The sequence below is a fragment of the Mytilus californianus genome, unplaced genomic scaffold, assembly GCF_021869535.1.
Source record: "Mytilus californianus isolate M0D057914Y unplaced genomic scaffold, xbMytCali1.0.p SCAF_6, whole genome shotgun sequence".
Classification (NCBI taxonomy): Eukaryota; Metazoa; Mollusca; class Bivalvia; order Mytilida; family Mytilidae; genus Mytilus; species Mytilus californianus.
In genome coordinates this window covers 43,215,766-43,230,915 of record NW_026262712.1, presented here as the reverse complement: position 1 = coordinate 43,230,915, position 15,150 = coordinate 43,215,766, and the positions used below count along the sequence as shown (strand labels likewise).

The following is a 15,150-nucleotide window of genomic DNA, read 5'->3' as shown; positions in this document are numbered from 1 at the left end:
CTAAATGTTAAACGTAATGTTTGTAGGGGAAATAAATACAACGTTGGCGCAACCTGTGAGAACAAGCGAGGAACAAGTCTATGTTCTGTCCAACATGTCAAAAGAGAAAGACCATTCAGGTATTAAGATACTTTAATAAATATCAACAATATTTGTTGTGTCCTTGTCTGACTAACTTTCAACACACATCCTTCTGTGCCCTAAGTTAAAATTTGTACACGCGTTAGGACTAGAGAATTTATAAGTACGGTTGGTTCTTAGAATTTGTTGATGTCTAAGTGTTAGACAAGACATTTAATAAATCCGCTATTGTAAAAAGTCAAATCACTGGATATCACCTATCAATATATTTTAAAAAAAGTTACACGAACGAAGGAACTACTGACTCTTCCGCAGTACTTGCGATCATCTCGATTTTTGGTGATGTTAAATCTTTTGTTTTCTGTGTCACAGCAGTATTTTTGTGTTACAGTAGTGTTTTGTGAATGGTTGTTTGTCTTTTGTCAATTTTTCTTGTTATGAACTACCTTGAATTATGGGGCTTGATTGCGACATTGGTATCGTAATCAGCTTTTTCTCTTCGTACACATTTGTACAACCGATTTGTGGTGCCGTTACACCACTGTCCCAGGTTTGAGGGGAGGGTTGGCGCCTTCAAACATGTCTAGCCCCGCAATTTTTTTAATTGCCTGTCCCAAACCAGAAGCCTGTAGTTCTGTGGTTGTCGTTTGTTCATGTCTGTCATATTTGTTTTTCGTAATTGCTTTATCATAAATTAAGCCGTTAGTTTTCTGAATTGAATTGTTTCATATTCATGTCAGGGCTTTTTATGGCCGACTATACGGTATGGTTTTTTTTCTCATTGAATGTCGTACGGTTGCCCATAATTGCTTACAACCACTTCATTTGAACTTTGGTGGATAGTTGTCTCATTGGCAATCATACCACATCTCCTTATTTTCATATTTTGTCCAAATTATGTAGTTTAACGCTTTATCAATTCCATTGATATATCTATCATAAAGACAATAACTACATTTATTCTTTTTATTGTGTATACACATACTCAACAATCTGATCGATTTTTTAAAATTTTTATAATAGTCGATAAAATATATATTAGCATATACATCAGCAGCAGTGGGATGTTTCGTACTTGTAATTGTATTAGCTTACTATAAATGGAGAAAAGTATCTGGGAATCATCAAAAATCCAGGACATATCGAATAGTTAATATTGATCCACCAGACGTACACATTAGAGGCGAAGCTTTATACGAAACTATCGATGCCAACATCATGCATCAACATAACAATCTCGTTATTGACCCTGAAAATAGGACCAAGGACGTTACAAGTGAAACTCACGAGGATAAGATTTCATTGGGGAATGCAGAATGTTTAAATTCATATTTGGAATTTGTTTCAGAGTTGAACGAAGCAAATGCTTCTCATTGCTAATGATTAGTATACAGACAAAATGAGAACAATGAAACATAGACCAAATAACACACGATTATGGTGTACTAGACTGTGCATCAACTCAATTTTTAGGAATCACTTTGAGACCAGGTAATTTGGTTGACTGAAAGGAACGTCCATATAAGTCAAAAGTAAATTGACACTGTTTTGTAGGGTCTAAAACCGCGATGCGTATGATACATGCAAACTATTTTTGAACATTGGCTTTAAATTGCGAATGATGAACAAAAGATAATAACTCGAGATGAATTTTTCCGATTAAAAGAAATTCTAATTACAAAAAAATATCATCTGAAATCCATAATGCGAGTTTTTTTTTTATTTTTGCGAAAACTATCTCATTGGATATCTCGCAATAATAAACACAACATTTCTAAATATACAAGAAGAGTTTATTAAACAGGTAGGCCTTATGCGTCGGTGTACATGTTAATGATGCTGTATAAACTATTCTTTCAATTACTTTTCCGTACAATTCAGACACCTAAAGGGGTATGTAAATATGGTTCACTTTGGTCTTCTTCCGACTGGTTTACTATGGCCATTCCACCCACCCCCTTCCCTCCCCATGCTAATTTTTACGGGGGGAAGAGTTGGATCACCAACTTTTATCCCTTCTAACCCCTATTGCAATACCTACTTATTATTTTAGTGGCAATTTGTTCTTGTCTTGAACATGCACGAACATTTGCCCCCAGACCCAAAGCAAACAAAGATAAATTCATTAAGTATGTGTCTGTCTTGACTTTCCAAACTTTTAGGCTAGTTTAATATATAGTTATACTAAGTGGACAACCAGTTGATTCTGAGCTGGGGGCCTGGTAGATTTTGTAAATAAATATTCGGCCCCCCACTAATTGTGAAGTAAATAATCTTACTTTATTATTATTATCACACATGAAAATAAATTTCGCTTTCCGAACTGCTGTCAAGGATACCTCGGGGGCTGAGAATTACGTTATTTCGCACTGGCATCATTTTGCCATGGTGAACCCTTCCATACCTTTATATGCTAAATGAGGTTTTTTCTTTGTTGAAGGCCCTACGATGACCGACACTTGCAAACATTTACTTCCTTTGGTCTCTGGTGGACCGTGGTCTCATGGCAATTATACCACCTCTCCGTACATTATATCAATGGTAAATATTGAATATTACGGAATACCACACGTAGACGACACTAGACAGATAAGAGAACAAAGCGAAATGATAGTTTCAGTTTTCCATGGGCGGATCCAGAGACTATATTCAATATTGTATAATGGTATGTGAAATCTGGCAATGTTAGTCCACGCACATTCTTACACTATAAATCATTTGACGATTTTTTTTTCTTGTAAAGAAACAAAATCTTAAGCCAAAATATGTATATATCATCTATCTTTTTGAAGGAGGGCTAACTGCGTATGTTGAATAATTGTGTATGCGCCTACATACAGAGTATATATGTCTCTTAGTTTATTCGATATTCAAGGGCTTGTATTTTCTATCATGATTTCCTGGAGAGAGGATTGCTGCTCACCAGGAAGTTATTAAACCAATAGTTCCAAGTGGTGAAGTTGAAATCATCCCTTCGTAAATTTTACGGACGCCATCACGAGTTGGTTGACCGTTGTGGAATATCTGTTTCACGGATGACGACGGATATGATCCAATGTCGTAACTACAATCACGTTCCCTTTTCCCCGAATGTGACCTACCGAATTAGACTTATGACCAGGTTTGTACTTACATGATCAACAGCACGGGTGCCACATGTGAGGCAGGATCAGCTTACCCTTCCGGAGCACATGAGATCAACCCTAGTTTTTGGCGGGGTTCGTGTTGCTCAGTTTTTTTGTTTTCTATGTTGTGTTTCGTGTACTGTTGTTTGTCTGCTGTCCTTTTTTGCCATGGCGTTGTCACATTATTTTCGACTGATGAGTTTGGATGTCCCTTTGGTATCTTTCGACTCTCTTGAAAAAGTATATAGAGAAGCCCGGATACGATACATTTGGTGCTGAAAGTTTTAAGTGTTCCATGTGACAGTTTAACACTATTGCATAACTTATACTCAATATTTTGTTATGGAAAAATTTCGTAGTCGCGTTCGGTATCAACAATTGCAAAGGTATATTTTCACGTTCTTTCTATTGTAAATGTATGTACGATCAGAATACTGCAGAATCGTACGTTACCCCCAAATGACTCATCGATGAGAATAAAATTAGTATAAACATGACACGACAAATATCAAATAAATATAATATAAGTATTTAGTAAATTTAATTCTGGTTATTGATGAACTTACAAAATATTATTTTATAATATAAAATATTCTACATGCATAAATATTATGTTATTAATATTTCTTCTACTATGAAACTTGTTTAACCTTCTCCTTTTCCCCAGTTACCAATAAAACAATAAAAATGAATCATTACATATTGTTTTCTTTCAAATTGCTTTTTTCTTAACATTCGTGTACTACATATCATTAATAAATTTTGTTATTGCGAATATTTATCTTGTTATACAACTATATATAACTACAAAAAGTAGGAATTTGCTAAACAATAAGATTACCATTGTCAATATATATATATATCTATAAAACTTTTCACTTTGCTTTTCGATGTTATCAAATTTAATAGATACTACATATTCATTCGTTACAATTGATAAACCCAGATAACAATAACGCAATAAACTACACACCTTTCCCCTTCGATAGAAACAAAAGACAATCGAGGACCCGAAGGTTTGATGTGTTCACTGTACAACCGACCTGCATCATGTTGTTCAAAAACCCAGCATATACGATCAAGCACCACTGTAGACTTGCAGTTCGTATCGAGATGTATTTACCTATCTGAAAATTCCTGAATTTATTTAAGTTTTTTTTGTACATTTTAGACTAAATTGACAGGCTTTTTTTTCCCTTTTTCTTAAATAATAAACATCACACGACAAAGCTTTCTATGATGTTAAGTTTATTTTCAATAATAAGCAAAAATCTTTAATTGTTTTCAGAAACTAGTTGATATATAATGGAAAGATTACTTGATTAATAAGGGTTTTAATATTCATTTTAATGTTTCAATTTTTGTTTTTTTTTAGAATTGCACATTCTATCTATAGGTAATTTTTCTTTTGTATTATCTGTGTAATTGTCATATTATATGCCAAACAGGAACTAAATAGATATTCTGTTCAAAGTAGTATGACATAATGAAAATGTATTTTAACATTTTAATTGTGATGAAAGATTTTGACAATATGCGTTAAACCAAAACACGGTACAGCCTTTTTCAATCAAAAAGTTAAAAAAACAATTGGATCAAAAAAATCCGTCCTTCCTTGCGTAATATGAGATGCACGATCGTACACGTCGGTTTTAAAACAAAACGACTAGAGTCGGTTGTACGACGTTATGTCCAAAGGTCTTAATTAAGTGAACATATGTGAAACAGGGATAACAGTAACAAAAAAAAAAACAACAACAAAACAAATATATATATATATATATATTAAAAAAAATGAAAATACACTTTCTTCATTCCCCAAAAATAAAAGAATTCTACAGTATACATGTATGCCATATAACAGCATTTTACAATGCTCTAAATATCAGCCCTTTTTAAAATCTATCAAACACAATTCATTACTGAAAGACTACAGATGAAATACTTTGAGATCTTATTTAGGATTTAAAGGTATGTTGAAATTCATGTATTACACTTCATATTGACCATTACAAAATAACATAAAAATTCTATTGAAAGCATCGTAAAAACAGGTTTGGGAGAAAACTCCAATAAGTTTCAATTAAAAAAGTGGTTTTTATCTGTATTAGTAAGGCGGAAACAGAAAAATATTACCCGTTCCGTACCTTTAAACCCATTTTGTTCATGTCAAAAATACATTTTACAGTTTTTTATGCTATGAATCTTAAAAACCTGATTTTGCATGATCGTTTAACATGTTTAAAGACTACTACTTACAAGTCATAATTATAATGTTTACATACATATTCATCCATAAAATCCTCTATGCGTAGGTTGAACAAGTCTATCATTAATATAAAACCTTTATATGTACAGTTACACATATATTAAAAAGTATACATGAAAAATGTAGGTAAACAATTACAATCAATTTTTGGTACATAAATGATTAAAATAGTAGTTGTTTTTGATATATATGATAATGGAATCCATGTTACAAACTGCTTTAAACCTTATATTAAGCGACTACGAAACAGGACAACATGGACTATCATCATTTTCTAACATCGACGCTAATAAATCAAGAAGGCGCTAAGTTTATACTTTCATCGACATCATCTTTATCACCGTCGTCAGAAAAACTTTGCCGGAAGGGCAATTATATTCGCCAAAACCCTCTGCTAGATGCTTCGTCGTATTCGTCATCTCCCTGTTCATCGTCCTCATTACCACCTGTAAGTGAGCCTTCCAATGTTCTTTTAAGCAATTTTTCTATCTGCCTATGGCCCAAACGTTTTGCAATATACATTGACGTTGTAGAACCATCATGAGCTGTATATTCAACATCAGCTTTGTTTTCTAGAAGTGACTGTACGATGTCCTTATTCCCATTTTTACAGGCAGACATCAGTGCTGTCCATCCGTCTTTGTCTTCAATGTTAACTTTAGCTTCGTTACGAAGTAACATTTTAACTGTATCTTTGTGTCCAGCTTGACAGGCAATTTTCAAAGGTGTCCAACCATCACTGTCCGCTTTATTGATATCGGCCCCATGATTCAAAAGTATTTTTGCGACCTTTGTATGACCCATTCTGCAAGTGATTTTAAATGCTGTTGATCCTTTACTATTAGCTTTGTTGATATCGCTAATGTTGCTGACTAAAAGATTGACAAGATCAATGTGGTCACCTTTACAGGCTGACATTAAGCATGTCCATCCATCTTTATCTACTAAATTGACATCGGCACCATTCTGGATCAAATACATAACTATCTCTTCGTATTTCTTACTTGAATCTGAATCAAATGATGAGGTATCCTTACATTCTTCTGGAACTCCTATAATCTTTCCACAATCCAATCTGTTTGTAGGGTCACCCACACATGCGCCTTTCAGTGGAGTCCATCCCTCTTTGTCAACTTTATTAACATTTGCCCCCTTCGACACTAAATATTTCACTGTTGATGCCTGTCCATTATTGCAAGCGATTCGTAAAGCTGTCCAACCATCAGTTTCTGTCATTTCAATATCTGCTTTGTATTTAAGGAGTAGTTCAGCGATATCAACATGACCCTTTTGACAGGCAGACATCAGTGCTGTCCATCCGTCTTTGTCTTCAATGTTAACATGAGCTTCGTTACAAAGTAACATTTTAACTGTATCCTTGTGTCCAGCTTTACAGGCAATTTTCAAAGGTGTCCAACCATCACTGTCCGCTTTATTGATATCGGCCCCATGATTCAAAAGTATTTTTGCGACCTTTGTATGACCCATTCTGCAAGTGATTTTAAATGCTGTTGATCCTTTACTATTAGCTTTGTTGATATCGCTAATGTTGCTGACTAAAAGATTGACAAGATCAATGTGGCCACCTTTACAGGCTGACATTAAGCATGTCCGTCCATCTTTATCTACTAAATTGACATCGGCACCATTCTGGATCAAATACATAACTATCTCTTCGTATTTCTTACTTGAATCTGAATCAAATGATGAGGTATCCTTACATTCTTCTGGAACTCCTATAATCTTTCCACAATCCAATCTGTTTGTAGGGTCACCCACACATGCGGCTTTCAGTGGAGTCCATCCCTCTTTGTCAACTTTATTAACATTTGCCCCCTTTGACACTAAATATTTCACTGTTGATGCCTGTCCATTATTGCAAGCGATTCGTAAAGCTGTCCAACCATCAGTTTCTGTCATTTCAATATCTGCTTTGTATTTAAGGAGTAGTTCAGCGATATCAACATGACCTTTTTCACAAGCAGACATAAGGGGAGTCCATCCATCTTTGTCTTGTTTATTTACTTTTGCTTTCTTTTTCAATAACAATTTTACAGTTGAAATGCTTCCATTTCTACACGATGATTTCAACGGGGTCCAACATTTTGTGTCATCCTTGTCTATTTCTGCTTTATTTTGAATAAGAAAAACGACAATGGCGTTATGACCACCATCACAGGCAAATCTAAGTGGTGTATATCCGTTAATATCGCTGGAGTTTAGATCTATTTTCATTTTGACAATCAAACGAACAATCGAAAAATGACCATTTTGACATGCTGCCATCAAGGAATTCAAGCCTTTGTTGTCACACTTACCTGCGTCTGCCCCTTTGGTTATTAAATATTCTGCAGTTTCAAATTGTCCCTGTTGTGAGGTAAGAATAAGAGCTGATGTGCCTTTCATATCACTCAAATTGAGGTCGGCGTTATGTTGTATTAACAGTTTCACTACATCGAGACAGCCGCATTGACTAACAATCATTAAGGGAGTTCTACCTTCCTCGTCAGTTTTATTTGGTTGTGCATCATTCTTTAATAGTATTTTCACGGATCTTGTAACACCCCCCTGGCATGCCATTCTGAGGGCAGTGTGTCCAATTTGGTTTTTGTTATTTATATTTGCCCCTCTTTTCAGCAGGTTCTCGATGATGCCATCGTGTCCACATTGACTTGCTAGCATGAGCAGACTATTGCCATCAACATCAGCCGTATCGATTTCATCTTCACTTTCAATTAAAATGTTAAATATTGATTGATAGCCACTCTTACAGACCATTTGTATCAGTTCTTTCCCATAAGTAGGTGTACTGTCTAGTAATGTTCGGATATCGTATTCCAAAGGATCATACAGTCCTTGACTAACAAGATAATCTACTATTTCATAATTTTTAGCGTAACAGGCGATCTCAAAGGCAGATATTCCTACAACCGATTTCATGTTCATGTCAGCTTTAAAATGAAGCAATAGTTTTATGCTTGATAGTGGACCCTTTTCACAAGCAATCATCAGAGAAGTTAACCCAGAGTTGTCACTCTTATTCACATTAGCATCATGTTTTAATAATATTTTAGCAATGTCTGTATGGCCTTCGACACATGCAAACATCAAAGCCGTTTTTCCGTCCAATGTTGCGAAATCTATGTCAATACCTTTTGTAACAATGATCTCTATTATTTTCGTTTGGTTCATCTTACAGGCATGCATCAAAGTGGTTAACCCTTCGCAATCAGGAGAATTTAAATCAGCTTGTTTGTCATCAATGATTAATTCAACCAATGCTTTGTATCCGTTTTTACAAGCCATTGTAAAAACATCATTCTCGCATCTCTTTTCATTACCGGATTCATTAGTACTGATACTTAGTAGATCTTCATGGTTTAATTTAATTCCCATTTCAATAAGATAATCAACAATTTCCCATGCGTTTGCTTGTTTTGCCAATATAAAAGGTGAACATGTCTTATCAGAAACAATAGTAATACTGGCTCCTTTAGAAACTAACGATTTTACTGTGGGCAAATCTCCTCTTTCACAAGCATACATAATTGGTGCTTTACCACGGTCATCCAATTTGTCCACGTCTGTTCCGTTTAATATGAGCAACTCTATCAATGGCACGTGTCCTTGGCTTGCTGCTGCTGTTAAAGGTGTGTATCCGTCTTTGTCCGCTTTGTTAAGGTAACTTCTGCAAGAGTCAAGGGCTATTTTGCTATTATTGTCAACGAATTTTTCTAGGAGTAGATCAACATTTTGTTTGTTTCCGTTCAAACATGCATATATCAAAGGAGAACTCCCCATTTTGTCTGGTTGAAATATATCAGCTCCTTGCTCGAGTAAATACATCAATGTTTCCGTATTTGCATCTTTACATGCTTTAGCTAGAGCAGATAAACCTTCTTCGTCGAACTCGTCAATGAGGTCCTTTAACATTAAATGGTCAAGTTCAAATGTTCTTCTATTCTTTATAAATAAATCCAAAACAACAAATTGTCGTTTTTCAATCACCATTTTTAATGGAGTCATAACACCTTTTTCTATCGATTCAATACTGCGACCTTGGTCTAGTAAACATTGAATTATAGGAAGATGCCCGATTTCGCACGCTTTTAATAAAGTTGCCTTGCTTTTGTCAGCTCCATTCTCAATAAGAAGGTTTGCAATTTCATCATCACTGTTTTTAATGGCGATGAGATAAGGGTTCCATCCATCTCGAGCAGATATATTTACATCTGCTTCATTACGGATAAGCAGTTCAACAAGTTGATTGTTTTGTGTTTCACAAGCGCTTATTAGCGGAGTGTAGCCGTTCATGTCAACAATATTGATTTTGGCTCCAGCTTTTATCAATAATTCAACAATTTCAAGGTACAGCCCTTGGCATGCAGCCTTTAACGGACTTATACCATTCTTGTCTGTTACATCTGTATCAACTCTATGATCAAGTAACTTCGAAACATTTTGAGTTTTCCCATACATGCAAGCAAGTAAAAGAGCAGATTGTCCAATATTGTTTTGCCTTTTCCAATCTGCATCATTTTTCAGCAACAACTCAATAATTTCTGCATCACTATATGTACATGCTATGATTAAAGGAGTGTCCCCTGTAGATTCACTATAACAATTGACATCTGTCTCGTATTCTAATAGAACACTGGCGACTTTGACTATTCCGACTTTGCATGCTGACATTAATGGTGTCCATCCTTCATGATCAACCTTGTTAATATCTGCGTTTTTCATCAATAGTTTCTTGACAATTTGATAATGTCCATTGACAGAAGCACTTTTCAGTGGCGTCCATCCCTCTTCGTCTTCTTTGTTCATGTCTGCATTATTATTCAAAAGCAATTCTACTGTGTCTTCATCGCCTACCCTGCATGCAGTTTTCAGAGGAGTCCAACCATCATTATCTACCAAATTAACATCAGCTTTGGCAATAATTAGGATCTCAACAAGGCTGGCTTTTTTATTTCTACATGCAATTTTCAGGGGAGTCCATCCTTTTTTGTCAGCTTTATTAACATCAGCCCCATTCTGAATTAGAATTTCTGAGGCTTTTAGGTGTCCTCTCAAACATGTGAAATGTAACGGCGTCCATCCGTCAACATCAAACACATTGACATTTGCTCCATTCTTGATAAGAAACGACATTACTTTACTCTTGTTATTTTGACATGCTGCAATCAATGGGGTTAATTTCTTCACACTCTGGTGGTTTACACATGAGCCGTTTTCTACGAGGAGTTTTGCAATTTCTTCGTTACCAGACTGACATGCTGACATGAGTTCCGTCCAGCCGTCGTTATCTTGATTGTCCAAAATGACTCCAATCTTCAAAAGGCATTCGACGATTTCCGTATGTCCGTTCGCAGCCGCAGTTTTAAGTGGTGTCCAACCTTGTAAATCTGGTATGTTAATATCCGCTTCATTTGACATAAGTAATGTACATATCTTTAAATGGCCTTCCTTACATGCAGTTTTGAGAGGTGTCCAACCGTCCTTGTCTTTCCTGTTTACTTCTGCTCCTGCATTGATGAGAAGTGAGGACATTTTATAAGATCCATTCTTGCATGCTATTTTAAGGGGTGTGTAACCTTTTTTATCAGGTTTATCGACATCAGGATTTTTCGGAAGAAGAAGGTCAGCAGCATTATATCTGTTATTGTTACACGCAACTCTAAGTGGTGTCCACCCATCATTATCATCAAGATCAACGTTTGCATTGTTTTCAAGAAGTAAATTAATGGCAGCAATATGATCATTCTGAATTGCAGTCATGAGTGGCGTTATTCCTTCTTTACTCCTATAATTTACATCTGCATTTCCACATATAAGCAGTTTTGCAACCTTTTCATGCCCCGTTTGACAACTTGACATAAGTGGAGTCCATCCATCATTGTCAGCATGATCAATTTCAAGTTTATGCGTATTCAACAAGATATTAACAACTTTACTGTGCCCATTCAAAGATGCTATTTTCAAAGGTGTCCATCCGTCATTGTCTGCCATGTTAAGGTCTAATGTTTCTTCGATTAAAAGAACTTTAACAATGCTTTCTGCTCCTCTTTTACAAGCTCGACTAAGCGGCACCCATCCTTCATTGTCACGGGAATTCAAGTTTGCTCCTAATTTGATAAGACTTTGTACTGTCCCTTTTTCTCCATTAATGCACGCCATGGCTAAGGCTGTCTTACCGGATGCATCTTTCGTATCGACTTCGAAACCTTTGTTTTTTAACAATGAAATAATACGATCTTGCCTTTCCTCAAACGCTATAACAAGTGGTGTCCTTCCATCTCCGTAAACCGTGCTAGTGTGAGCTTCATTGTCTAGAAGTAATGAAACTATATTTTCATGTCCACTGATACATGCATATTTTAGAGCTGACATTTTGCTTTTGCTTAACTTGTTGATGTCTACCTCTCTTTGTATTATCAATTGTACTGTTTCATATAAACCCTTGTAGCATGCTAACATTAATGGGGTAGTTCCTAATGCATCAACTTTATCGACATTTGACCCTGCTTCAATCAAAAGGTTTGCGACATCCTGATTTCCTCGTTGACAGGCAGCACTTAAAGCGGTCCATGAATCATCCCAAACAATATTCACATTGGCATCACTTATCAACAGTCTTACTACTGATAAAGGGTACCCTTGACCAACTGTAATCCTGAACAGAGCTGAAACTATTTTATCCTTGACATTTTGCTCTACATGGTGTAACATAAAGGTAACAAGCTCTTCATAGCCTTGACTACATGCTATTGCTAATGGGGACCCCTGAAATTGTCCGTTGGTAGCGATTTCTTGTAGGTCTTTTGTATTTATCATACCAATTATCCAATCCTTACCCTTTTTAGTGAATTGATCACTCAGTTTTTGTCTAAATGCAGGAACTTGCATTTGTCTGCAATAAAATACATTGTAGTATTTTTGAGACACATCATCAAGTATTCGCCTGAAATAACGTTCCTCCTGCGAGATATTTACAGAAATGAAGTATTTCCCAAGTGTTTCTTGAGTACATTGTATCACCAATTTTTCATAAAAGACCTTTTCATCAGCCAACTGCAAGAACAAATCTTGCATATTCTTGTGTGCACAGAAGTAACAACAAAGAAAATGTAACATCATTGGATTTGAAATTTTGTACTTATCCCCATCTTTTAAAACATAAGTTCCGGGATGATCCGATAAGCTGGTTCTCACTTGAACACAGTCGAGTGAATATTTTTCTAAAATTTGTCGAATTTTATCGGTTTCCAGTTGAATGTCATGTTTTTTAAAACATGAACTGCTTATACAACCATTATTTATTGTAATTGCAAACAATGCACAATGTTTTGACTTATCATTTAAAAACCAGTCATCCAATTGTTCTCTTAAAGAATTTTCAAATTCAACGGTGTTAACAATTTGCTGCGGTACAAGTTGACTTGCATAATCGGGTGCTAAATCCTGAATATATTTACTGAAGAACGAATCAGTTTTCGAAAAATCAGTTTTCCAGTACACGCGTGCGGTGAAAGAAATCAATATTTTTGTCTTTTTTGCCTGTAACATTGTTTTGAAACTACTGTCGTGTTCGATCAAATACCGAACAGACTCTTGCATGGGAAATAGCCGACCACAAGCATCTTCTAGAACAAACAATTGCTTCCTATCAACCTTATAGTGATGTACCAGTTCAACTGGTGTTTTGATAGGGATAATAACATAACAGTTATTGCGCTCTAAAAAGGCAAGTGCAATATGATGTAACATAGCGGTTACTTCCTCATTTTCTGTTCCTACCAGTGCCAGACATGATGAATCTTCAAACTGTGTTTGCAAGTCGGATATAACATATTTGGTGTTGATAATGTCTGTTGTCTTTTTCCAGGTCCCTATTTCTAGTTTGTGCAAATCTGTGAATAAAAAATCGTTCTTGAAACAAAGTATGCTAGGGGTAGGGGTAGGGGTAGGGGTAGGGGTAAGGGTAAAGGTAAGGGTAATGGTAAGGGTAAGGGTAGGGTAGAAATACTAACATTGAACGTTGTAACCATAACGCTGTAGTGAATGTTTAGATTTTATAGATATCACGACGATTAAACGTATATTGCATCATAACGTATTTATTGAGAATCCACAACAAAGCTGAAGTTCGTGCTGGACACAAAGAAGCCGTCACGAAGTTACTGGTAAAATTCGAAGAGTTAAAATAAAACACAGACACAGAAGTTGACGAAGTGAAAGCGATCGATGATGTCGTCACGCAGAAACAGAAAACATTGAATGGCCTGAATAACAGACTCTTAGATCAAACATCGGAGGAAAATCTGGAACAGGAAATCACTGACTCATATGAGTATATGTATGAACTAGATTGCAAGCTTAGACAAATTCGTAAATTTATCAAGTCTTTAGAATCAAACACTAAAACTGCACATGCTAATGTTGATCCTTCAACGAACAGACTTAACACAAACGCATTTAATTTCATACCAGAGGTCAGAGTTGATATGAACACATGTGCAATGAACCAACAGTATTCAATTCACGCCCTTGCAGTGCATACCCGTCCGTCAGAGAATTAATCGAATATCACGTTTCAAGTCCCGTCAGAACCGAGATCTGCAAAAAGTAATTACCATAGGCTTCCAAAGTTCGACTTGCCCTATTTAAATGGAGATATACTCAAGTGGCAGACATTTTGGGATTGTTTCGAGTCAACTATACACCATAACGATACTTTAACGCCAATCCAAAAGTTCAATTATCTTAAAGCCCAGCTTGAGGGAAGCGCCGCGCAAACAATAGACGGGTTCGTGTTGACCAATGCAAATTACGAAACCGCAGTCAATCTTCTTAGAGATCGTTACGGACAACCTAGTTAACTGGTTCATGCTTACATGAAAGCACTCATGAACTTACCCGCACCGACAAATGATGTATATAGCTTGAGGTCTTATTGACACAAACTAGAATCCTGGTAGCAAGTCATTTCGTACCTTGGTAATTTCGTACCTCTGCAATTTCGTACCCAACATCTACCATTTCGTACCATTGATAAAAACCATACGGTACACTATGGGCAAAATGAATCGACCATTTCCTACCTCATGGACTATATACATGTTCACTATTTCGTATCTTATATTTGTAAAAGTTCTAAAAAAAAATAGGATATCAAACTTTTTGAGAAGATTTTTTTTTATATATAGCATAAATAAAATGCATCCAGCCGTAGTTTGTTTGCAGGATTTATCCTTAATTAATGCCAAACTCGAGACGCTAGTACGGCCGCGTGTCTTTAGTTACAAATTTACAAAATCATTGTTATCGGCATAAATGCGAACTGTTACTAAAGCGCTAGCCAATACCTGAAATAAATATCATAAATACAAAGTTTTACAGATTTAAAAAAATCAGCAAAAGGTCAACGAGTCTTCTTAAACCAAGAAATGAAACACATATAAATCTTCCACAAGGTTCAAAATTGCACATATTCAAATCTTCCACGAAGTACAAAATGGAATACGTACAAACCTTTAATGAGGTCCAAAATGATTTGATTTTTTTGTGTGTTTTAACGCCACTTTTAAGCACCGCTTTTGACCTATTTCGTGGCGGCCAGTTTTTTATTAGTTGAGGAAGCCGGAGTGCCCGGAGAAAACCACCGACCTTCGA

At 35.8% G+C, this 15,150-nt stretch overlaps 1 protein-coding gene across 2 annotated transcripts in view; it reads right to left on the bottom strand.

Moving 5' to 3' along the window:
- Positions 1-3,710: 3,710 nt before the first annotated feature.
- LOC127704555 (uncharacterized) overlaps positions 3,711-15,150 on the bottom strand; it is a 75,804-nt gene continuing 64,364 nt past the window's right edge. For both annotated transcript variants that reach the window (XM_052208643.1, XM_052208644.1), the window contains one exon: positions 3,711-13,388. In XM_052208643.1, the coding sequence (XP_052064603.1) occupies positions 5,848-13,388 (7,541 nt within the window). In that variant the 3' untranslated portion in view covers positions 3,711-5,847. The remainder of the gene's footprint in view (positions 13,389-15,150) is intronic.